At 38.2% G+C, this 26471-nt stretch overlaps 1 protein-coding gene across 1 annotated transcript; it reads left to right on the top strand.

Annotated features, from left to right (window-relative positions):
• Positions 1-26337, top strand: LOC132543160 (DNA-binding protein SMUBP-2-like). Its single transcript, XM_060206631.1, has 16 exons — positions 1-71; positions 2788-2951; positions 6697-6889; positions 7360-7460; positions 7963-8123; positions 8967-9167; positions 10922-11146; positions 11318-11415; positions 13884-14066; positions 15268-15389; positions 16580-16674; positions 16953-17076; positions 19831-20007; positions 21250-21460; positions 24693-24825; positions 25086-26337. The coding sequence occupies exons 1-16, from the start codon at positions 1-3 to the stop codon at positions 25833-25835; spliced, it is 3009 nt and encodes a 1002-aa protein (XP_060062614.1). The 3' UTR covers positions 25836-26337.
• The last annotated feature ends 134 nt before the right edge of the window (positions 26338-26471 follow it).

Raw genomic sequence — 26471 nt, 5'->3', positions numbered from 1 at the left:
ATGGAACAGTTTACCCGTAAACATTTGCGACTTCTAGAAAAGGAAAGGGAGGCTGAATTAGAAGAAACAAGGTAGAAAACGTAGACGAAGAAAAAAGATTTTTAGAATCTTGACTTTCTCGCCTTATCTACCGCAAATACGTACTCCAACATGGCAACGGTCTGAGGTTTACACGGCGAGAAGCTTACGAACGTCAGATGGTGTTATAGGAGGCCAGAGACCATGTTTTAAATCGCAATGAGTTTTATGATCACTATCATGACTAATCTCAAGTTCCAGTTTGTGATGCCACAGCCTAAAAGACCCATTCCCTTTGTTTGTTTGTTTGTAGGATGATTGTAACGCTGATGAATACTAGCTGCTGGGCACTAGAAATCTTATGTTCAACTCGATCGTTTGAGCCTAAAAATAGACAGACATTCTTTATTTCCTCGTTAATCGATATTAATACAGAAAAAAACAAGAATATTCACACTATTTCATGAACACCATGTATTGCGTCGTTTTTTTTCATGTGGCAACTAAAAAGTCAGTCATTTCGTTGGACATTGTGTTCATAGTTTGTGAGAGGTTGATCATCAGATTCCCCCAGATATCTTCTGTAAGATATATAACACTAAGATCTCCTAAAAAACTACACTGCTCCTGCTCATCAAAGTTGGAAAACACAGCATAGTCATTGACGTCAATAATGTTAACTACCTGATCAAACAACAAATCCCTAGTTTTCTATAACTTTGGACATAGTGTAAGGAAATGTAGAATTATATTGTTATTTCGGTTATTTCCCACGTAACCACAGATGATTTTTGCTTACTTACCTGTAACACCGGATTTACTCCCTGATAAGAATGAATCTTTGCATATCTGTGCAACTCCGGCCTACAGCTCATATCTTCGCGCCATTGTCAATCATAAAAGTCGTTCAAAAAACGTTTCAGAAAATGACTCCAGCATGCTTTGGAAGGTACAAATTCGTTGAATATGAAATCGCTCACAAAAGAAACTGTTCCAAACTTCTGAAAAATATGAAATATGTCCGGTATGAAACCTATTCGGACGTTATAGCAAGGTCCATATATAGTATTCAAGAGGTGTACATGGAATGTTGCCTTCCATTTATATGAAATGCTACCGTTGCGTAACTTGTTCCAAAACATTAACTCTAAAATAGCATTTTTCGTGTAAGAGTTCCACATTTCGCAGCCATACAGCATAGTTGGTAACACTACACTACAAAATATAGTAAACCAGAGGTTTTGAGTGCAAGTCCTTGCAGAAGCAATGTACAAAGATACACTAGAATTCCAACACATCAAACTTAATAACTTTTTGGCCTTTGAAATTTGTTATTAATATACCTGTAGTAAGAGTATGTAAATTTGCAATGGTGATTTTTCGTTTGTTTCGTTCAACTAGCTGTAGATTATCCCTTTTTGTGTATTTGCAGAGTCATGTGTTTTCTGTTCTAAATATAGCACTTCTGATTAACCTCATTTTGAAAACGAAAAACATGAACACGTTCAAAATCACGAACTCTCACTCTATTACATTTTTACAAGTGGAATATAGAGAAATATCACATTGATGATACTAATGAAATAGGAAAAATAACGCTTTTGGAGGGGTTGTTTACAAGTAACACAACATTCATTTCCATGGTAAATTTTCATTTTCTTGGAAGTCAGCAAACAATGCAAGCCAATAGCTGAAATGACCTTATCAGAGGTCAAACCCATTCTCCAGCCAAACGTCTTGACAGTGCAGCAAAACATTTTAAGAAAAACATAGTCATCTTCATTCTTTTATACGTGTCTTTGATAGGCCAGTAATATTATGCTTTTAAAAATGTAATGAATAGAAAATTTAATACTTCACATACATTTTGTGTCTAATATTTGTTGTGTCTTTCAATCATGCTACGTATGAAAGATACTAAAATATAAGATATGCTTGTGAAATATCTTTTTTCACTGAAGACACTATTAGATATCCTTTATTTCTTTAGAAGAAGTGGTTGAATCATTCACAATTTCATGTGCAAGTTCATTTTGTTTTTGGTTTTTGATCTTTGTGATTTGTTGATGTACTTCCCGGAGGAGAATTTGAAGGTTCTTACCGAAATTTCATATGTTGATTCCCATCAGTCTATTATTGTGCCTGTTGATGTTGGGACTGATCAGAAACAAAATGTATGACCAGTGAACGTCTTTGTTTATGAGTAGGAAATATTGTTATAACAATTTCTCCTTAAGCACTTCTCTTAGAATTCATAAATAGGTTTCCCATTGCCCCTAACTGTTCCATTTGATTTTGGGACTGATCACAAAAACAAAATGACTGACAGGCAGCCATCTTGGATTTTGACAACATTTTTAAACACAAAAGTTTGTTATTGTTATTTCTGGGGAAGGTTTCGATGCATCTTTCTCAATTAGAATCAAACTTTGGGCACTCAGAGCCAAAATTTTGTACTTAAAGACAGTCGTAGTTTTGTGTTAAGATTATATAGGTGTAGAATGGTTGTTATATGTCTGTTTGATTTGTTAAAAGTTCATTCCCTGCCAATAGAAACAAAGAAAGTAGGATATATATATATATATTTTTCAATGTGTATGCTATAAATCTTAGCCTTGTAACTGAGCTGTAATCAAGTTTAAAATGCTCAACACTTCTTAATCATCATTTTCATCTTACAGAAGTCATTATTCATTCGCGGAATCAAACATAGGACCTCTTGCTATTTACCAGAGTTATATTGAATTCTATTTTGTTTGTCATATTTAGAATTTTGACAGAGAAGTTGCCCATCAAAGAGCTACAGAGGAGAGGGGTATGTCTTCTAAAGCTATGCATAGCGGGACGGAGAACAGGATTTTATGGGAGAATTGTCATCACATTTGAGAAGAGCAGAAATCAACATGAGCTGCCTTCCCACAATTTCACGCCAGGTATGATGTGTGAATTGGCTCAAAGGCTTATATTTACTTTCACTTCACCTGTAATGAAGAATAAGTATTAATCTATATTTAACGCCAAGGTGGTAGTTTGTTTTGGGATTTAGATCAGTTGTGGACCCTGGGATTTCCTGGGGGAAATTCAAGAACCCACTTTATGTCAAAATAATGGGTCCTGGAAATTCAACAAAAGTTTAAATCTATGTGTCAGCATTTTCAGTGAAGATCTTAAGAACTTATAAGACAACTATAATCATATTTGGCAAGTAGGTTCCTGGGATAAAGACTTGTATAATCATGTCAATGCAGAATTAGATTTGTTGTGATGGTTTGGTTGATGAGTTACTTTTTACAGGTGACATTGCTGGGTTGAGTTTGTTGTGATGGTTTGAGTTACTTTTTACAGGTGACATTGCTGGGTTGAGTTTGTTGTGATGGTTTGGTTGATGAGTTACTTTTTACAGGTGACATTGCTGGGTTGAGTTTGTTGTGATGGTTTGAGTTACTTTTTACAGGTGACATTGCTGGGTTGAGTTTGTTGTGATGGTTTGAGTTACTTTTTACAGGTGACATTGCTGGGTTGAGTTTGTTATGATGGGTTGAGTTACTTTTTACAGGTGACATTGCTGGGTTGAGTTTGTTATGATGGTTTGAGTTACTTTTTACAGGTGACATTGCTGGGTTGAGTTTGTTGTGATGGTTTGAGTTACTTTTTACAGGTGACATTGCTGGGTTGAGTTTGTTGTGATGGTTTGGTTGATGAGTTACTTTTTACAGGTGACATTGCTGGGTTGAGTTTGTTGTGATGGTTTGAGTTACTTTTTACAGGTGACATTGCTGGGTTGAGTTTGTTGTGATGGTTTGAGTTACTTTTTAGGTGACATTGCTGGGTTGAGTTTGTTGTGATGGTTTGAGTTACTTTTTACAGGTGACATTGCTGGGTTGAGTTTGTTGTGATGGTTTGAGTTACTTTTTACAGGTGACATTGCTGGGTTGAGTTTGTTGTGATGGTTTGAGTTACTTTTTACAGGTGACATTGCTGGGTTGAGTTTGTTGTGATGGTTTGAGTTACTTTTTACAGGTGACATTGCTGGGTTGAGTTTGTTGTGATGGTTTGAGTTACTTTTTACAGGTGACATTGCTGGGTTGAGTTTGTTGTGATGGTTTGAGTTACTTTTTACAGGTGACATTGCTGGGTTGAGTTTGTTATGATGGGTTGAGTTACTTTTTACAGGTGACATTGCTGGGTTGAGTTTGTTATGATGGGTTGAGTTACTTTTTACAGGTGACATTGCTAGGTTGAGTTTGTTGTGATGGTTTGAGTTACTTTTTACAGGTGACATTGCTGGGTTGAGTTTGTTATGATGGGTTGAGTTACTTTTTACAGGTGACATTGCTGGGTTGAGTTTGTTATGATGGGTTGAGTTACTTTTTACAGGTGACATTGCTGGGTTGAGTTTGTTGTGATGGTTTGGTTGATGAGTTACTTTTTACAGGTGACATTGCTGGGTTGAGTTTGTTGTGATGATTTGAGTTACTTTTTACAGGTGACATTGCTGGGTTGAGTTTGTTGTGATGGTTTGAGTTACTTTTTACAGGTGACATTGCTGGGTTGAGTTTGTTATGATGGGTTGAGTTACTTTTTACAGGTGACATTGCTGGGTTGAGTTTGTTATGATGGGTTGAGTTACTTTTTACAGGTGACATTGCTGGGTTGAGTTTGTTGTGATGGTTTGGTTGATGAGTTACTTTTTACAGGTGACATTGCTGGGTTGAGTTTGTTGTGATGATTTGAGTTACTTTTTACAGGTGACATTGCTGGGTTGAGTTTGTTGTGATGGTTTGGTTGAGGAGTTACTTTTTACAGGTGACATTGCTGGGTTGAGTTTGTTGTGATGGTTTGAGTTACTTTTTACAGGTGACATTGCTGGGTTGAGTTTGTTGTGATGGTTTGAGTTACTTTTTACAGGTGACATTGCTGGGTTGAGTTTGTTGTGATGGTTTGAGTTACTTTTTACAGGTGACATTGCTGGGTTGAGTTTGTTGTGATGGTTTGAGTTACTTTTTACAGGTGACATTGCTGGGTTGAGTTTGTTGTGATGGTTTGAGTTACTTTTTACAGGTGACATTGCTGGGTTGAGTTTGTTGTGATGATTTGGGTTACTTTTTACAGGTGACATTGCTGGGTTGAGTTTGTTGTGATGGTTTGAGTTACTTTTTACAGGTGACATTGCTGGGTTGAGTTTGTTGTGATGGATTGGTTGATGAGTTACTTTTTACAGGTGACATTGCTGGGTTGAGTTTGTTGTGATGGTTTGAGTTACTTTTTACAGGTGACATTGCTGGGTTGAGTTTGTTGTGATGGTTTGAGTTACTTTTTACAGGTGACATTGCTGGGTTGAGTTTGTTGTGATGATTTGAGTTACTTTTTACAGGTGACATTGCTGGGTTGAGTTTGTTGTGATGATTTGAGTTACTTTTTACAGGTGACATTGCTGGGTTGAGTTTGTTGTGATGGTTTGGTTGATGAGTTACTTTTTACAGGTGACATTGCTGGGTTGAGTTTGTTGTGATGGTTTGGTTGATGAGTTACTTTTTACAGGTGACATTGCTGGGTTGAGTTTGTTGTGATGATTTGAGTTACTTTTTACAGGTGACATTGCTGGGTTGAGTTTGTTGTGATGGTTTGAGTTACTTTTTACAGGTGACATTGCTGGGTTGAGTTTGTTGTGATGGTTTGAGTTACTTTTTACAGGTGACATTGCTGGGTTGAGTTTGTTATGATGGGTTGAGTTACTTTTTACAGGTGACATTGCTGGGTTGAGTTTGTTGTGATGGTTTGAGTTACTTTTTACAGGTGACATTGCTGGGTTGAGTTTGTTGTGATGATTTGAGTTACTTTTTACAGGTGACATTGCTGGGTTGAGTTTGTTGTGATGGTTTGAGTTACTTTTTACAGGTGACATTGCTGGGTTGCTGGGTTGAGTTTGTTGTGATGATTTGGGTTACTTTTTACAGGTGACATTGCTGGGTTGAGTTTGTTGTGATGGTTTGAGTTACTTTTTACAGGTGACATTGCTGGGTTGAGTTTGTTGTGATGGTTTGAGTTACTTTTTACAGGTGACATTGCTGGGTTGAGTTTGTTGTGATGGTTTGAGTTACTTTTTACAGGTGACATTGCTGGGTTGAGTTTGTTGTGATGGTTTGAGTTACTTTTTACAGGTGACATTGCTGGGTTGAGTTTGTTGTGATGGTTTGAGTTACTTTTTACAGGTGACATTGCTGGGTTGAGTTTGTTGTGATGGTTTGAGTTACTTTTTACAGGTGACATTGCTGGGTTGAGTTTGTTGTGATGGTTTGGTTGATGAGTTACTTTTTACAGGTGACATTGCTGGGTTGAGTTTGTTGTGATGATTTGAGTTACTTTTTACAGGTGACATTGCTGGGTTGAGTTTGTTGTGATGGTTTGAGTTACTTTTTACAGGTGACATTGCTGGGTTGAGTTTGTTGTGATGGTTTGAGTTACTTTTTACAGGTGACATTGCTGGGTTGAGTTTGTTGTGATGGTTTGAGTTACTTTTTACAGGTGACATTGCTGGGTTGAGTTTGTTGTGATGGTTTGAGTTACTTTTTACAGGTGACATTGCTGGGTTGAGTTTGTTGTGATGGTTTGAGTTACTTTTTACAGGTGACATTGCTGGGTTGAGTTTGTTGTGATGATTTGAGTTACTTTTTACAGGTGACATTGCTGGGTTAAGTCGGTCTTCTGATGACCAGACAGAAGATATTGGTTCAGGAATCATCACCAAGGCCAGTAAAACTTCTATTTGTGTTGCTTTTGATGATAGCCAGGATCTTTTTCTCTTAAGAGATGATGATTCATATAAACTGCAGAAACTAGCAAATGATGTCACTTACAAGAGATTAAAACGGTGAGTATAAATACAGACATGTTTTTGTTGTGTTTCATTTACTATTGATAAATGGTCAGTACACTTGCATCAGAAGTGTATGCAGGCGATGAAATCAAGGTCTGTTTGACCACAGAGGCAGCAGAAGGAGAGATATTTACTATATACTTTGCACTTGTCTTTGAGACTTTTGAGAAAAAAGAACTGGTATTTACTTAAACCCAGGTCATAACTGTCACTGTTTAGAGTTGAGTATTAGAAGCTCATTGAAGTGGAAATTGCTTTAAATCAATTGGATGTGTCCACTTTGAATGCCAATGGCGCATATGTAAATATGTCTGTGATATTAACACCAATGCTGTGTTTGAGGAACATTGAAAACCAGGTGAGCAAAGCAAGCCTATTTGGCCTCTTGTAATTCCAAAATATTAGTCAATTCAGCATTGTTCTTACATTTAATATAAATTACATGATACATTTTTTCTCTATAGAGCTCTTCATGATCTACAATCCCTCACTCCTTGTCCAGCCAGCCGACTTGTTGGAGTGTTGTTTGGGGAAAGGGAGTTAACTCCACCTTATATCATTAAAGGTAGGTTCTCAAAATCTGATGTTGAGGCACACTGTATGTTTATGAAATCAGCATTGCCATTAGATGATAAAATCTTATATTTTATGTAATCTGTTATAGTGACTGCCCATGGGACCTGTAAAAAACAACAGATCATTTCTGAAGTAATAATGTGGTGAACGGTAATTGAAATATGGTGAACAGTAATTGAAATATGAAATTAAATAACAAGCATGAATGTATACAATGTAGGTCATTGACTAAATTTTAGCCCACCATCATCAGATGGTGGGATGGTCAGTCTGAGAAAGAACCATCCAGCACTTCTGAAAAAATGGCTATAACAAAAAGTGGTGATTTGACTAGCCCACCATGTGATGATATATCCTGATAGGTTACATAACAACAGCTAATAGTGACTTTGTGTAGTATAAAGTTGTTAGAGAATTAGAGGTTACATTATGTTGATGTATCAGTCATGTTGGTATTTGATACACCTATGGTGTGTTTTTTGTTTTCTCAGAATTTACATTCATAAATCAAAACCTGGATGACTCCCAAAAAGAGGCTGTGAGATTTGCCTTGTCTCAGCCAGAGTTAGCTGTAATTCATGGTCCTCCAGGCACAGGAAAAACAACTACAGTCGTGGAGGTCATTACGCAGGCTGTTAAACTTAACATGAAGGTATGAAAAATGTATTGAAGTTAATTATTTAAATGTCTGTTGAAACCTATCGGAGAAGTTAGTCTTGATATAAAATTAAATGAGGATATGTAATAAATTGTAAGTATTCATATTTCACGTTGTTGTCAGTACTAATATACAATAGGTAATGTCATTTGGGTATAGACAATAATTTGATATTCCATTTAAATGGTATGATTTATTAGCTCACCAGGCCATCATCAGTCTGTCATTCAGTGTTAACTTTTTCCTTTAAAGAACTTCTGGTATGTTCCTAGGATGAAGCCCAAAAAGTTTGCCAGACAAAATTACCTTGAGCTATATATAAGGTCATAGGGATCAGATTTGTTAAAACCTTTAAAAAATTTCTTCTTAATAAGTAAAAGGCCTAAAGGCATGATATTTGGCTGGTATGTTTCTAGGATGAAGCCCAAAAAAGTTTGGAAAAATAATAAACCTTGACCTATGTTCAAAGGCCACAGGTCAAATTTGGCTGGTGTGTTCTTGGGATGAAGCCTGACAAAGTTTGTGAAAGGAAATGACCCTGACCTAGGTTCAATGTCACTGGGGTTAATTTTTCTATTTGTTATTGCAGCTATGGTAGACATAGTAACCATTTAAAATATGCAACTGTGAAACTGTTCTCAAATTTGACCATTTTTTACCCAATAAATGCTAAGTGAGTACTGCAGGCCCATTGGGCCTTTGTTGAATATCGGGTATAATACTAGAAAATATTTCTTCCTTGTTTGCCACGTTAGATATTAGTGAGATATAGTATGGTGTACTGATAAAAATGATGGTCTATACATTGTTCTGTCTGATTATTGACATATCTTACAGGTATTTGTGTGCACCCCCTCAAACATCGCTGTAGACAATCTGGTGGAGAGACTTGCCAAAAACAAACTGAAAATTGTACGACTTGGACATCCTGCACGAGTTCTTCCACACATTCAGAAATACTCCCTAGATGCCATCTTAGCAAACAGTGAGGAAACTAAGTTGGTAGAAGATGTACGAAAGGATATTGATAAAGCTTGGGTAATATAACAACTTTTTCATATTCAAAGTACTACATGGTTAGAAAGTGACGAGGGTTAGATCTGTCAGTAATCCTCAGATAGTTGGTAGCTTGTTGATATTTCATGAATTTTAGATTTAACCGTAGTAAGATTATACATATTCAGGGGATGGTATGCTTGTTTCTATGCATATGAGGCAGAATTCGGCATCATAAAATATTTGTTACGTCCAGGACAACCATTGTTTGAAATCTAAAACAAGATGAAACATCATGATGTAGTAGATTTCCCATGAAATGACGTTGCATCCTGACCAATAAAGGAGAAGATAAAACAGCTGTTTATGTATGGACACCATTTTGGAATATATTTCCTTTTCAAGTACATTTTATTGTTAAAGTCATGAAAAGTTACTATCTAGTTGGCCGGGTTGCACATGGTGCAAATCCGGGCTTACAGTATGGTGAATGTCGGGCAGGTGGGCGGGGAAAAGGGGTACCAGTTTTGTATAATCAACTCCTCCTAGAGTTTTTAACGTAGATGCTTGAAACTTTAGAAGATATTTAACTTCGTCATTTTCTGAAACTTTTCTTGTTATCACAGTTTCTCAGAAATTACTACAAGAATTTTTCTGAAATTCCACATATAAATCACCTTGGGGCTGTAGATGTCCATTGTCTATTTCTTAACATCTCCGAATAAAAAATGGCTGCAACTTCTTTCTTCAAATGCCCTTCTTCTGCACCAATTCATAAAATACAGACAAACTTTCTCTCTTATAACAAATACTCTACATACTCAACAATTGTGACTTTGCCCCATTTTTATTTTAATATATTGTCATGGATATGTATATCTTTAATTTTATGCCTTCAAATAAATTTTATTTACAAAAGTAATGAGGACACCAATTTTGCAATAGACAAGTTTTCAAGACAGAGACAGAGTTTCAAGTGACCTATTGCGATCACCTTTTGTCAAGTGTCACCTGCATTTAGCGTGCATTGTGCATCATAAACAATTTACATTTTCAACTTCTTCTCAATAACCAAAAGGCCCATAGTGCTGATATTGTGCCTGTAACATGCTAGGATGAAGTGCTACCAAGTTTGTTAAACTGAATGACCTTGACCCACTTTTAAGGTCACTGGGGTAAAATGTGTTCAAATCTTTAAGCAACTTCTCAATAACAAAAAGGCCAAGGGTGCTAATATTTTATATAAATCCTGTAGCATGATGGGATGAAGGGCTACCACGTTTGTTAATATAAATGACCCTGACCTACTTTAAATGTTAAATGTGTCAGATATGTCAAATTTAAATGATTTCTTCTTAATAACCAAAAGGCCCAGAGTACTAATATTGGGCCTGTAGAATGATGGTATTAAGGGCTACAACGTTTGTAAATATGAATGACTTTGATTCGCTTTTAAGGTCCCAGGGGTCGAATGTGTTGAAATGCATAAGCAAAGGGTCAAAGATCATGATATTGGGCCTTTCAACAAGCAGTTTGTCCCAAGTAATGGCATTTGTGTAGTGCATGTTTAAATAATATTTCAACTTTGCAGAAAATGTCTTTATGAACCAACCAATGTCTTCTATGTAAGCTGTAGTGTAATTGAGCAATTTCTTTTAGGCCTATTTGGCCTCTTTCATATATAGGTCTTTATAGTCAGATATCCCATGGGCCTCTTGTTTTTTAAATCTGTACTTGACATCCTCGTGACCAAGATTATTAGAATAAGAAAATATAATTTTTTTTTTACTTTCCAGTCACAGATGAAGAAAACTAAAGACAAAGGAGAGAAGCATGCACTGCGTGGAGAAATGAAATTCCTTCGGAAAGAATTGGCACAGCGTGAGCAAGCAGCAACAAAAGAGATATTAAAACGAGCAGATGTTGTCTTGGCAACACTGACATCAGCTTCTCCAGAAGGACCAGTCAAATTTCTGGATAAAGATCACTTTCAGTTAACTGTCATTGATGAATGTTCACAGGTGGGTTTTATTTTTTATATCTGTGTATCATGTTTAGGCTTCACTAAGTGATTAAAGACTTAGAATTTGACCAATTTGTTTCGCTGGATTCCTTTTAAGAGGTTCTGAAAAAAATTTGAGTTGATACCAATAACTCCAATAAATTAATACTGTGTTCTACTTTGTTTGTAGGCAGTTGAGGTGGCTTGTTGGATTCCCTTACTGAGGGCCCCTCGATGTGTTCTAGCTGGGGACCACATGCAGTTACCTCCAACCATCCTCAGTCAGGAGTAAGTAACATTTTACCTTACTGAATGTCATATAGATTGACTGTTGGAGACTTGTCTGTAACTTGTACCCTCAGTATATTCTATATTGGTGTCCATACTGTTGTAAGATAAGGGAATGTGGGACACACTAAGGGTATATATAGTCATAGACTACAAAGGCCGTAATCGGCAAGGGGTTCGTTGTCAGACCTAGAATGTGAAAGCATGTCTGTATCGTAGGTATGACTGAACACAAACTGGCGATGTGTTGCACGCACTGTTACACAACACCTTCGGGACAAGTTGACATACAACCAACTGTCAACTCGTACCAGTGGGGCAAGTCGTCTGTAGAGTATTATATAAAATCACCACAATACTAAGAGCATTTCATTGGATATCAACAGATTCCTTTCTGATACTAACAAACTTCTATGAATCAAACTTCCTTGATTTAAATTTCTCAATGTATCAAATTTTTATGGCCTGTCCCCAATTTTACCCCCATATATTACTAACTTACCCCGTTGTAAATCAAAGTTTTATCAATCAACCTTTTCAACATATCAAAGTTTTTTCATGGACCATTAGCTATTATAGTCATTGACACCTCTTGATTCAAACAAAACATTAATCCGTCATGTACAGGTATTTTTGCCCCACAGCAAAATTTCGCACATTTGAACAAAGAGTGCTACCTAACATTGGAATGACAATAGACCACTATCATAAGCTCTGTGTTACAAAATTATGTCTGAACACAGATTAAAGTTAAAGTACTTACAAGCCATGACCTTTAATCAAAGATAATAGGGTGTCGTGTAATGTTTACACGACCTTTAATAAAATGTAATAGGATGTCATGTAATGTTTACACGACCTTTAATCAAAGATAATAGGATGTCATGTAATGTTTACACGACCTTTAATCAAAGATAATAGGATGTCATGTAATGTTTACATGACCTTTAATCAAATGTAATAGGATGTCATGTAATGTTTACACAACATTTAATCAAAGATAATAGGATGTCGTGTAATGTTTACACGACCTTTAATCAAAGATAATAGGATGTCGTGTAATGTTTACACGACCTTTAATCAAAGATAATGAGATGTCATGTAATGTTCACCACTGACATTGCGGTAATAAGACATAGTTTGGTTTAATTTATGGATTAATTATAAGCAGAAAGGCATGAGAAATGCAATTGATTTGTCTGTCAATCATGCATTCTCCCATTGATTCAGGCTAGCCATTGTCATGACATTGGCAATCAGCCTTGTAATTTTTGCAACTAATGATATTTTATTGAGTGCTGTCATTTTAGGACAGAGCACAATACTTTGAAGATGGCTGTAATGCTATACAGCATTTAATATCAATCCATAAAGTACATAAACTATGTGACATAAAGGCAGAAATGTAAACATAAGCACGTGTCCATTTCTCATTGATTTCTATTTAAGATCATGTTTTTTGTTTCATGAATGAAAATATTTTGTTTAAGATAAAAAAATTCCTCATTTCTTTTAAACTTTTGTTTTGGTATTTGTTTGAATAGAAATACTGTGTCATCAACTATAGTCATGAACATGAAACCATCAGTATAACCAACCAGGAATGATTCAAAGTCTTGATGGATCCAAGTTTTTTCACTTCACTTTTTTGAAATGTAGCACTACTTTCTTTACATTAATGCGAATGTTATGCTGCTAAATGTTAAAATTTAGCAGGATGCCAATTTATCAGCCATAATGACATACAAATGCTGTATACAAGCACTTCTCTATGGTTTTCTTTACTGCTGCTGTCTTATTTTTCTTGACACCTGTTAAAATTGAGATCTTTCTGTATTAATATCCTACTTTAGCCCACCTGTTAGTTTTGCTTTATTGCCAAAAGGGTGAATATGCCCTATGCACAGCGATAGTCAACAAAAGTTACATTATTGTTAACTCAATTTAAGGGCCAAATGAGCTTATGTGGTAATGCCGTGTCTGTCGGTGTCGGTCTGTCATCTGGCGTCCAGTGTCAACTTTTTCCTTCAAACAACTTCTTTTCAATAACCAATGGACTAAATGTTTTGATATTTGGCTGGTATGTTCCTTGGATAAAGCTTGACAAGTTTTGCAAAAAGAAATGACCTTTATGTATGTAAATGGTGACAGGGGTCAAACTTCTTAACACTTCTTCTCCTGAACTAAAAAGCCTAGAGGCATTATATTTAGCTTTGATTTTTCTAGGATGAAGCCCGATAAAGTAAGCGAAAGTAAATAACTTTTACTTATATTCAGGTCACAGGGGTTAAATTTAATACCTTATTTAAACTTCTTTCCATGAGCTAAAAGGCTTATAGGCATATTTGGCTGGTATATATTCACCAGGTAAGTGTTGCAGGTCCATTGGGCCTCTTGTTGATTATTACAATATAACAATGTTATTATGGAGTTAACTGTTCCTTTTTTCACTAACATTGTATTTTCAGAGCAGCCAAAGACGGGCTGGAAGTAACCTTGATGGAAAGGATAATTGACCTCTATCATACCAAAGTGGTCCGCATGCTGACCACACAGTACCGCATGCACCAGCTAATCATGCAGTGGTCATCTGATCAAATCTATCACAGCAAACTGACAGCTCACCCTACAGTGGCTGGTCATCTTCTCAGGTCAGTGGAAGACGGACAATTATTAACATGTCAGCAGTTATTGGGACATACTCCAGGGTTTTGTTATTAACATGTCAGCAGTTATTGGGACATACTCTAGGGTTTTGTTATTAACATGTCAGCAGTTATTGGGACATACTCTAGGGTTTTGTTATTAACATGTCAGCAGTTATTGGGACATACTCTAGGGTTTTTTTATTAACATGTCAGCAGTTATTGGGACATACTCTAGGGTTTTGTTATTAACATGTCAGCAGTTATTGGGACATACTCTAGGGTTTTGTTATTAACATGTCAGCAGTTATTGGGACATACTCTAGGGTTTTGTTATTAACATGTCAGCAGTTATTGGGACATACTCTAGGGTTTTGTTATTAACATGTCAGCAGTTATTGGGACATACTCTAGGGTTTTGTTATTAACATGTCAGCAGTTATTGGGACATACTCTAGGGTTTTGTTATTAACATGTCAGCAGTTATTGGGACATACTCTAGTTTTGTTATTAACATGTCAGCAGTTATTGGGACATACTCTAGGGTTTTGTTATTAACATGTCATTATTAACATGTCAGCAGTTATTGGGACATACTCTAGGGTTTTGTTATTAACATGGAATGTTTGTTATATTAGAGAATAAATTCAAGTTCTGTGTATTTCTAAAATGATTTTCTGAACCAACAATGTCTCTTTGAAATCTGTAGAGTATCTGAGCAATTTATTTTTGGTCTTTTTGGCCTTTTCGAGATAGGTCTTTATAGTCAGATGACCTTTAAGGACTGTGGGCCTCTTGTTTTCAGAATGTGAGCAGAACCCTTGGAGTTATGTCCTTTAAACAAATGGTCAATAATGTACAATATTTAGGTACAACCTGCTAGTGTATGCACTTGCATTGGTTTAAGACAATTTTTTTCACACATTTTGATATGATGTATAACAACTAAAATTTTTGTTAGGTGATCTATTTTTTCGTTAGGAACAGAGTCATTACATTTTACAAACATTCTGTGGTTATAGGTAAGGTCAGTTTGTAAAGCACTTGTCTTAGTAGTGACACGGAGGCTGTGAATACTCTGAAGCTGACCAGCTTGTTTTAGTTAAAACACAGTATATATAACCCAATATTTGAAGTGACTTGGAGACTATGAGAATGAGTAGGCCAGATTGCTTAGTTAAAATACAACACTTTTCTATATTTATAGTGACTTGGAGGCTGTAAATGCAGAGGAGGAGATAGCCAGCATGCCCCTACTGTTAATTGACACAGCTGGTTGTGACTTATCTGAGATGGACACACCTGAGGAAATATCTAAGGGAAACGAAGGTTAGTCATGATTAATATGAAATTTAAAAAATCTCCTTTTCAATACCCAGATAAAGTAGAATTATATACTCCTCATGATGAAAGTGCCTAATGGTGCTTTACCAAAATTGTGAATTTCATGACCCCAGGTTCTCACATTTCTGCTTGGGGAAAAGGTGAGACTTACTATAGTGTATATAGGGAAATTATATTTTTGAGCATAATATGTTAATTTTCTTTTTTCATTCAGTCTGGGTTAGAATTATCAGTATAAGCTGATGGTTCAATGAGATGCACATTTTAACCTCGGCTGACCCCCAGGGGCAGATGGATGGGGCCAAAAATGGGCCAACGATGTTCCAACTCTTCATGGATCGAAGATTTTATAGAGGAAATACAATATTTGAGTTTAATTTCATTTAATCAGACTTGGTTAGAAGTTTTAGCATGGAACAGCAGTTAATGTTTTGCAGCTTGCATTATGTGTACAATGCAGTTAAAGTTTTCTTACTTTTACTTTAAACAAAAACATTTCTGTGACATGTTAAAGAAGCATTGTAACTCCGGTGACTGTTCACTTGTTGAAAATAACCTGATAGATCCATTATGCTTAATCATACACAGTAACACTTGACACAGATTAGTTTGTGAAAAGTTCAAAGAAAAGTATTTTTAATTCATGGCCTCCTGCTTTTGTTTTCATGAAATTTTCTTAAACTTAGAAATAGACACAAAAATATTAGATGAAAAACTGATGTGCTAGTCTCGGCAGTAATTTGTTGTAGGAATCTTCACTCACTAGGGCTCAACACAATTAGGTAAATTTGATGTTAAAACACACAATAAAGTAGCTATATTTCTGAGACCAAGAAATCTGATGTTAAAACACACAATAAAGTAGCTATATTTCTGAGACCAAGAAATCTGATGTTAAAACACACAATAAAGTAGCTATATTTCTGAGACCAAGAAATCTGATGTTAAAACACACAATAAAGTAGCTATATTTCTGAGACCAACACAATAAAGAAATCTGATGTTTAAAACACACAATAAAGTAGTTTCACACAATAAAGTAGCTATATTTCTGAGACCAAGAAATCTGATGTTAAAACACATGATACAGTAGCTATATTTCTGAGACCAAGAAATCTGATGTTAAAACACATGATACAGTAGCTATATTTCTGAGACCCATGTATCTTTTGCAGGAGAGGCAGATATAGTCTGTAGTCATGTTGACAGGCTGATTATGACAGGTGTAAAACAGCAGGAGATAGCAGTCATAGCTCCCTACAACTTACAGGTAATTCAGAAAATACAATTGACATTGTGACAGACAATTCAGCAACACCTGTTGAGGTGTCTGTAATATAGAACATTTGAATTAATGAAAGTCCAACCTTATAAACTCACAATATTGTTTATGTTTCTTTTGAGGCTACAGTTGAATTCAAAAAGACTTTAATGAATGAACTGATAGTAGAGAATTAATTATGAATTTCAACATTATGAAACCAATCCCATCCTCTTAATGCAAGATTTAAATGAAATCTTATTTAGACTTGTCACATATGAATATAGGTGGAGCTGTTACGCCTCAGAATCTGCCCTAATTATCCAGATGTGGAGATCAAGTCAGTGGATGGTTTTCAAGGACGTGAGAAAGAAGCTGTCATCATAACACTGGTCAGAAGTAACAGGAGAGGTACGGAAATATGGGAATGTTTGCTGAATTCCGAACTCTTTTACTTAATTCATTATGCAAGTCCTCCACTGGGGACAAATTAGGGCTATATGGAGGCCAATCAATAGGGACGTTCTGGGTTGCAAGAAAGTTTTGTAACTTCTGGCCATGCTGAAAGGTCAAATGGTGCCTATAATAAAAGACACAACATGGGGCCTCAGGATGTCTTCTTGATAGTGTACCGACATTAAATGCTAATTCATGATCACTAAAGGTGTCGTTATACGATGGAAAATTCCTCCACAAAACATAACAGACCTACACCCGAATCTGTTTTGCTTCAAAACACAAGTTGCTTTTCTAAATGCCAGTATACACATATAGCCATCTCATTGTAATAATGTAAATCAAGAGAACACACCCCCTACATCTCATAGTGAACGTCAGGGAACATGTCAACCATCCAGACCCTGGCAATTGTTGGGGAACCAATCCCAGGCATCAGTCACTCCAGACCCTGACTGTTGTTGGGGAAGTAATCCCAGCCATCAGTCACTCTAGACCCTGGCTGTTGATGGGGAAGTAATCCCAGGCATCAGTCACTCTAGACCCTGGCTGTTGATGGAGTAGAATCCAAGGCATCAGTCACTCCAGACCCTGGCTGTTGATGGGGAAGTAATCCCAGGCATCAGTCACTCCAGACCCTGGCTGTTGATGGGGAAGTAATCCCAGGCATCAGTCACTCCAGACCCTGGCTGTTGATGGAGTAGAATCCAAGGCATCAGTCACTCCAGACCCTGGCTGTTGATGGGGAAGTAATCCCAGGCATCAGTCACTCCAGACCCTGACTGTTGATGGGGAAGTAATCCCAGGCATCAGTCACTCCAGACCCTGGCTGTTGATGGGGAAGTAATCCCAGGCATCAGTCACTCCAGACCCTGGCTGTTGATGGAGTAGAATCCAAGGCATCAGTCACTCCAGACCCTGACTGTTGATGGGGAAGTAATCCCAGGCATCAGTCACTCCAGACCCTGGCTGTTGATGGGGAAGTAATCCCAGGCATCAGTCACTCCAGACCCTGGCTGTTGATGGGAAAGTAATCCTAGGCATCAGTCACTATAGACCCCGGCTGTTGATGGGGAAGTAATCCCAGGCATCAGTCACTCCAGACCCTGGCTGTTGATGGGGAAGTAATCCCAGGCATCAGTCACTCCAGACCCTGGCTGTTGATGGGGAAGTAATCCCAGGCATCAGTCACTCCAGACCCTGGCTGTTGATGGGGAAGTAATCCCAGGCATCAGTCACTCCAGACCCTGGCTGTTGATGGGGAAGTAATCCCAGGCATCAGTCACTCCAGACCCTGGCTGTTGATGGGGAAGTAATCCCAGGCATCAGTCACTCCAGACCCTGGCTGTTGATGGGGAAGTAATCCCAGGCATCAGTCACTCCAGACCCTGACTGTTGATGGGGAAGTAATCCCAGGCATCAGTCACTCCAGACCCTGGCTGTTGATGGGGAAGTAATCCCAGGCATCAGTCACTCCAGACCCTGGCTGTTGATGGGGAAGTAATCCCAGGCATCAGTCACTCCAGACCCTGGCTGTTGATGGGGAAGTAATCCCAGGCATCAGTCACTCCAGACCCTGACTGTTGATGGGGAAGTAATCCCAGGCATCAGTCACTCCAGACCCTGGCTGTTGATGGGGAAGTAATCCCAGGCATCAGTCACTCCAGACCCTGACTGTTGATGGGGAAGTAATCCCAGGCATCAGTCACTCCAGACCCTGGCTGTTGATGGGGAAGTAATCCCAGGCATCAGTCACTCCAGACCCTGGCTGTTGATGGGGAAGTAATCCCACTCCAGGCATCAGTCACTCCAGACCCTGGCTGTTGATGGGGAAGTAATCCCAGGCATCAGTCACTCCAGACCCTGGCTGTTGATGGGGAAGTAATCCCAGGCATCAGTCACTCCAGACCCTGGCTGTTGATGGGGAAGTAATCCCAGGCATCAGTCACTCCAGACCCTGGCTGTTGATGGGGAAGTAATCCCAGTCAGTCACTCCAGACCCTGGCTGTTGATGGGGAAGTAATCCCAGGCATCAGTCACTCATCAGACCCTGGCTGTTGATGGGGAAGTAATCCCAGGCATCAGTCACTCCAGACCCTGACTGTTGATGGGGAAGTAATCCCAGGCATCAGTCACTCCAGACCCTGGCTGTTGATGGGGAAGTAATCCCAGGCATCAGTCACTCCAGACCCTGGCTGTTGATGAGTAGTAATCCCAGGCATCAGTCACTCCAGACCCTGACTGTTGATGGGGAAGTAATCCCAGGCATCAGTCACTCCAGACCCTGGCTGTTGATGGGGAAGTAATCCAAGGCATCAGTCACTCCAGACCCTGACTGTTGATGGGGAAGTAATCCCAGGCATCAGTCACTCCAGACCCTGGCTGTTGATGGGGAAGTAATCCCAGCCAACAGTCACTCCAGACCCTGGCTGTTGATGGGGAAGTAATCCCAGGCATCAGTCACTCCAGACCCTGGCTGTTGATGGGGAAGTAATCCCAGGCATCAGTCACTCCAGACCCTGACTGTTGATGGGGAAGTAATCCCAGGCATCAGTCACCCCAGACCCTGGCTGTTGATGGGGTATGAAACCAAGCCAAGAGTCACTCTTGATTTTGCTGTAACCCATCAGTTGCTCTTGGATGTTTGATTTCAAAAATATTCTGAAGGGTATTTCATCTAGATTAATATTTTTTGTGGCATCTTTTCAGGTGAAGTTGGATTTCTGTCAGAATATAGGAGAATAAATGTAGCAGTGACCAGAGCCCGGCGCCACCTGGCAGTGATTTGTGACACTGAGACAGTTTCACATAACAACTTTCTCAAGTCTTTGGTAGATTATCTGGGATCACATGGAGAGGTGCAGACAGCTCAGGACTACATAGATTGTAAGTAACTTTGTCTAAAACTTTCGGGATTTTGACACGGAAAAAAAAATCCTACTATCACACTTACACGCTCCGTAGCTATTGTACACACTGTATTGTATTGTTGTGTATTATCATCTATACTATAAGATGTTTATTTGTTGCTGATTCTACAGGGCCTTAATGAAACCATCAGTTACTCCAAATGACTTATTAGTGAAACAGAAGGGGATTATAATGTTTGTTTCTGTCCATCCCTTTGTCCATTCGATGATTAGTTTTTAATCAAATTTGGCGTGAAGCATTCTTGGGAAAAGGGCAATCAATTTTGTGTGAATGATCAGTCTTTCCCCAAGGATGGGAGAGAAGGAGTGCAAAAGGGGAAATAGGACAAATTCTTTAAAACCCCCTTATGAATTCCCTGTTGCAATTCAGGAGCATGTTAATAAGTTAGCAGTAGACTATTGCAGTGGAATTGCAGTAGTTGGCCAGAGGCATGCAGAATCCTTTTTGTTACTTTCTCCAATGATTCTTGTACAAACTGCAGAGGTTTTAGTAGTCTCAACACAATAAATAATACTAACACTACTGCAGATTATGTAAGTTAGCCTGCAAATCAACTGCGTTACTACTGCCTTACACTGGGTCAAATTCCAATCCAATAACCATAAAAACTCTTACTCGGCATCAAAAGAAAAAGACGGTAATGATATAAGAATTTACCCATTGGTCTTTCTCCATTAAACAGGTTAAGTTACTGAGATTTGATATGGAAATATTTGAAATACCTAACCTGTAGGCTTGTATACCCTTGCTTAGCTTTTAAGATCAAGATGAGCAATACAGGCCCTATGGGCCTCTTGTTTTAGTTAACATGTTAGCTAGGATTCCTTGCCAGTGTCATAATTGTTTAAAACTTTCAAAGCCTGCTCTCAGACCTAACTTCTCTTTGTTTGAGTACTATAAAACTTCATTTAAGACTGTAAAGGTAGGTTAGGGTAAAAAAAGGTCCAGTTGAAATTAATGCTTCCTCCTTTGTGCTGACTTTGTCAACCAAATCCAAGTCTGAGCCTCTTGCAGATTAGCATGACAAATTTGTGACCTTGTATCTTAACATGAGATTAAAACATATGTGGGGATGAAAAATCAGAATGATGTTTACAATTCATTATGAATAAGTTCATTTAATGTATTGTCATTGTAAATATATTTCAACTTGTTTAAAGCAAAATGTTTATTTTTATTTATTTTTCTACTTTTTAGCTGGAATTTTCAACAACAAAAATATTCGTCCTGAACATCTTGATGATCTCTTGAAATTGAACTCGGTTAAAAAGAGTAAGGGATCTGCAGCCAGGCCAAAATCATCGGTGTCCAAACCTAAACAGACTCACAGTTCTGACAGTAGTAAAACAGTATCTGCCATTGGTTCTTCAAGGGATCAGAGAAACAGAGACAGCAAGACACATCTAAGGTAAGACATTAGTACAAAAAATGGGCAAACTATTCAGGCCATCAGGTAACCCATTCAGGAAGTAAACCACTTAGGCAATCTGGCAAACCAATCAGGTCATCAGGTAAACCAGTAAGGCAATCTGGTAAACCAATCAGGTAATCAGGTAAACCAGTTAGGCAATCTGGTGAACCAGTCAGGCCATCAGGTAAACCAGTTAGGTCATCATGTTAACCAGCAGTTAGGCAATCTGGTAAACCAATCAGGTCATCAGTTAAACCAGTTAGGCAATCTGGTAAACTAATCAGGTCATCAGTTAAACCAGTTAGGCAATCTGGTAAACCAGTCAGGTCATCAGGTAAACCAGTTAGGCAATCTGGTAAACCAGTCAGGTCATCAGGTAAACCAGTAAGGCAATCTGGTAAACCAGTCAGGTCATCAGGTAAAACCAGTTAGGCAATCTGGTAAACCAGTCAGGTCATCAGGTAAACCAGTTAGGCAATCTGGTAAACCAGTCAGGTCATCAGGTAAACCAGTTAGGCAATCTGGTAAACCAGTCAGGTCATCAGGTAAACCAGTTAGGTCATCAGGTAAACCAGTTAGGCAATCTGGTAAACCAATCAGGTCATCAGGTAAACCTGTCATGTCATCAGGTAAACCAGTTAGGCAATCTGGTAAACCAGTCAGGTCATCAGGTAAACCTGTCATGTCATCAGGTAAACCAGTTAGGCAATCTGGTAAACCAGTCAGGTCATCAGGTAAACCTGTCATGTCATCAGGTAAACCAGTTAGGCAATCTGGTAAACCAGTCAGGTCATCAGGTAAACCTGTCATGTCATCAGGTAAACCAGTTAGGCAATCTGGTAAACCAGTCAGGTCATCAGGTAAACCTGTCATGTCATCAGGTAAACCAGTTAGGCAATCTGGTAAACCAGTCAGGTCATCAGGTAAACCTGTCATGTCATCAGGTAAACCAGTTAGGCAATCTGGTAAACCAGTCAGGTCATCAGGTAAACCTGTCATGTCATCAGGTAAACCAGTTAGGCAATCTGGTAAACCAGTCAGGTCATCAGTTAAACCAGTTAGGCAATCTGGTAAACCAGTCAGGTCATCAGATAAACCAGTTAGGCAATCTGGTAAACCAGTCAGGTCATCAGGTAAACCAGTTAGGCAATCTGGTAAACCAGTCAGGTCATCAGGTAAACCTGTCATGTCATCAGGTAAACCAGTTAGGCAATCTGGTAAACCAGTCAGGTCATCAGGTAAACCTGTCATGTCATCAGGTAAACCAGTTAGGCAATCTGGTAAACCAGTCAGGTCGTCAGGTAAACCAGTTAGGCAATCTGGTAAACCAGTCAGGTCATCAGGTAAACCTGTCATGTCATCAGGTAAACCAGTTAGGCAATCTGGTAAACCAGTCAGGTCATCAGTTAAACCAGTTAGGCAATCTGGTAAACCAGTCAGGTCATCAGGTAAACCAGTTAGGCAATCTGGTAAGCCAGTCAGGTCATCAGGTAAACCAGTTAGGCAATCTGATAAACCAGTCAGGTCATCAGATAAACCAGTTAGGCAATCTGGTAAACCAGTCAGGTCATCAGGTAAACCAGTTAGGCAATCTGGTAAACCAGTCAGGTCATCAGGTAAACCAGTTAGGCAATCTGGTAAACCAGTCAGGTCATCAGTTAAACCAGTTAGGTCATCAAGTAAACCAGTTAGGCAATCTGGTAAACCAATCAGGTCATCAGGTAAACCTGTCATGTCATCAGGTAAACCAGTTAGGCAATCTGGTAAACCAGTCAGGTCATCAGGTAAACCTGTCATGTCATCAGGTAAACCAGTGAGGCAATCTGGTAAACCAGTCAGGTCATCAGGTAAACCAGTTAGGCAATCTGGTAAACCAGTCAGGTCATCAGGTAAACCAGTTTAGCATTCAGGTAAACCAGTCAGGTCATTAGGTTAACCAGTCAGGTCATCAGGTAAACCAGTTTACCAATCAGGTAAACCAGTCAGGTCATTAGGTAAACCAGTCAGGTCATCATGTTAACCAACCAGGCCACTGGGTTAACCAATGATGACATCAGGTAAACCATTCAGTTGATCAGGTTAACTAGTTAGGCCATAAAATGAATCAGTTTGACATCCCAAGGCATCCATTGTCTGTCCCTCTGTCAACTTTTTCTACAAATCACTACTAGTCATGAAAGACCAAGCAGATTTTGACCAAATTTTGTCAGAAGCATCCTTAGGGGAAGAAGAACATATTTTGTATAAATGGTGGGTCTCAGCCCCTTGGAGTGAGAGGGCATGACCCAATAAGTGTAATTTAGCAATTTCTTTGAAATCCCACTCCTCCTGTAGGAATGATTGGATTTTGCCTTATTTTAGTCTCAAGCATTGTTGGATGAAGGGTAATCACTTTTGTATAGACAGAAGGTCTTGACCCGTTGGAGCAGGAGAGGCAGGGCCAAATAGGGGAAATTCAGCAATTCTTTAAAATCAGGCTCCTCCTGTAGGAATAATAGAATTTTGGCCAAATTTAGTTCAGAGCATTGTTAGGGAAGGGGAATCAGTTTTGTTTACACTGCAAGTCTTGGCCCCATAGGGAAGGAAGAGTGGGGCTCCAAAGGGGAAATACAGTAAAGTCTTTAAAAAACCTACTCCTCCTATAGGAATGAATGGATTTTCCCCAAATTTAGTCTGAAGAATTTCTTGGATGAAGGGAAATGATCTTGTGTAAACATAAGGTTTTTAGCCCCCTGGGGCGGGAGGAGTGGGGCTCAAGAGGGGACATAGAGTAATCTTTGAAATCCTACTCCTCCTGTAGCAATGCTTGGATTTTTGGTTCTGTATTCTTTGGTGAATGGGAACCATTTCTGTATAAACAGGTCATCCCAGCCCCCTAGGGTGAGAGATTATTAATCAAATTTGAATTTTTTTATTAAATGACTGAATAGCTAATATAGCAAAGTGAGCGATGCAGGCCTCTTGTTCATTTCATTTTTTCATTTCAACAAATTTTATTGACAAGATGTAAACGTCAAATTGGATTGAATAACAGGCAAAGCCTCTTGTTTATGTATTTTTCAAAAGATAATGAAAAAAGTATTTCAATTTGTCAAAATAAGCAATCAGAAAATTTCTTTTTGTTCTTTTAGTTTGTTCATGTGGCACCAATTAACAAGAGGCATTGTTATTATGCTGTTCAACAATTAAAATGAAGTATTTTATTTTTAGACTGAATGTTTCATTTCAGTGATGAAGTGATTACAGAGCAGAAAACACAGAAGTATAGGGAGATCCTAGAAAAGTTTGTTGCCAATACTGAAGTGGATTGTATGGAGTTCCCAGCTACACTCACATCTTTTGAGAGAATGCTGGTGCATGAAGTATGTATATAAGCTAGGACACATTCCACAAATCTGAGAGGCTTGTTTAAATTTGTGAATCAATTGTTTTTAATTGGTAAATACGGGATATGCATTCTACTTGCATTTGAAAAGGTTTTATATGTATTGAACTCTTTCTCAACAGTGTAAAATATTTTTTGAAAATTGGGAGAACTCTTATCCAGGTGGCAAATTGATGTTTGTAATAGTCAGTGTCTTGGAGAATTTCCATTGATGTAATGATTTTCTCCTTCTTACAGCTAGCAGGGAAGCTGTCTCTAACTCATGTCAGCAAGGGAGAAGATAAGGAGAGGTTCATTGTTGTGTCCAAACCTGGTGGTCAGGTTCAATCTAAGACAACAAAGACTTCTAGTCATCAGTTGAGAAATGAAACAGAAGAGACTAAAAGTATTGAACCTTTAGAGGAAAAGTCAACGCAGCAGGAGGGAAAAAAAAGTGACAAGTTAGTTTGTCCTCACTGTAGTAAAGATGTCATCAAGGCCAACTTCAGCCTACATGAAATCCATTGTTCAAGAAGAGAATGCTCTGCAAAAGCAAATAAAAAGTCTCAGGGCACTTCAGCTAAGGTCACGGTAAAACAACAAAATGGTATAAAAAAGCTGTCTCCACCAAGTGCTACTGCCAAAATTGAAAAAGTGGATGCAGCTGACTTTGATGGATTGCTAGCTGCAGCTCAGAAACTTGATGAAGTTTGTGGCTTCACAAAATGTAAAGTGAAAGTGAAGACCCTGGGTCAACAGTGTGAGTTTTGTATGAGACGTTTCTGTTTGTCTCACCATATTCCGGAGATTCACGGGTGTGGAGAGGTGGCTAAGGCTCAGGCACGTTCTATGCATGTTAAGAAAGGTGTTTTGTATTGTAGCAGTGCTACCAAACCACCTCCACCAGATCCTGCCCGACAGGCTGCTCTCCATAGGAAACTGGACAAAAAATTGAGTGACTTGACTGCACAGCGTTCAAAATCAGCAAAAAAGAAAAATAAAAAATAATTTTATGAAATGAAATTTAATAGGGACAGCAATTTTTCTAAAGCTTTGTTGGACTCTTATCTTTGTGAAGGAAAAATATAACAAGAGGCCAAAGGGGCCTGCATCACTCACCTAGATAATTTAGCTATTCAGCCATTTAATAAAGAATTTCTAATATGACAAAAAATTTCCCTATTGGGTCCCACCCTTGTGGTCAAACAGAGGTCAAATTCATTTTCATAAAAATTGCTGGGATGCACTGTTTATACAGAATTCACTCCTCTTCAACCAAGAATGGAGACCAAATTCAGGCTAAATCAGAAAGTGATCCAAGTCAGAATTCAAAAATTTAGTTAAAATCTAAAAGGTGAATTGGTGATGAAGTTGTAATTTAAGCTGATAGTATGCAGTGTGCTCAAAATTGATCTTTTACCTTTGTTATGATATTGATCTGTCCAAATAAATGCTGACCAAGACATGATTCAGTAACTTATTTGGGAAAGGAATTAATATTTACCCTTTTATGTGTTATATTGTTGAATATTTAATAAAAATATTGTTTTAACTAAATCAACTTTCTGTTTGGAATCTGTTGACCATTCAGCAACTTCAGATGTAGTGTTATGTGTGTATTACATGAAACTGAATACACTGTTA

This window comes from Ylistrum balloti, unplaced genomic scaffold (assembly GCF_031769215.1).
Source record: "Ylistrum balloti isolate Yb309-2 unplaced genomic scaffold, AGI_CSIRO_Ybal_v1 Utg369742, whole genome shotgun sequence".
Lineage (NCBI taxonomy): Eukaryota > Metazoa > Mollusca > Bivalvia > Pectinida > Pectinidae > Ylistrum > Ylistrum balloti.
This window is presented reverse-complemented; position numbering and strand designations above follow the sequence as displayed.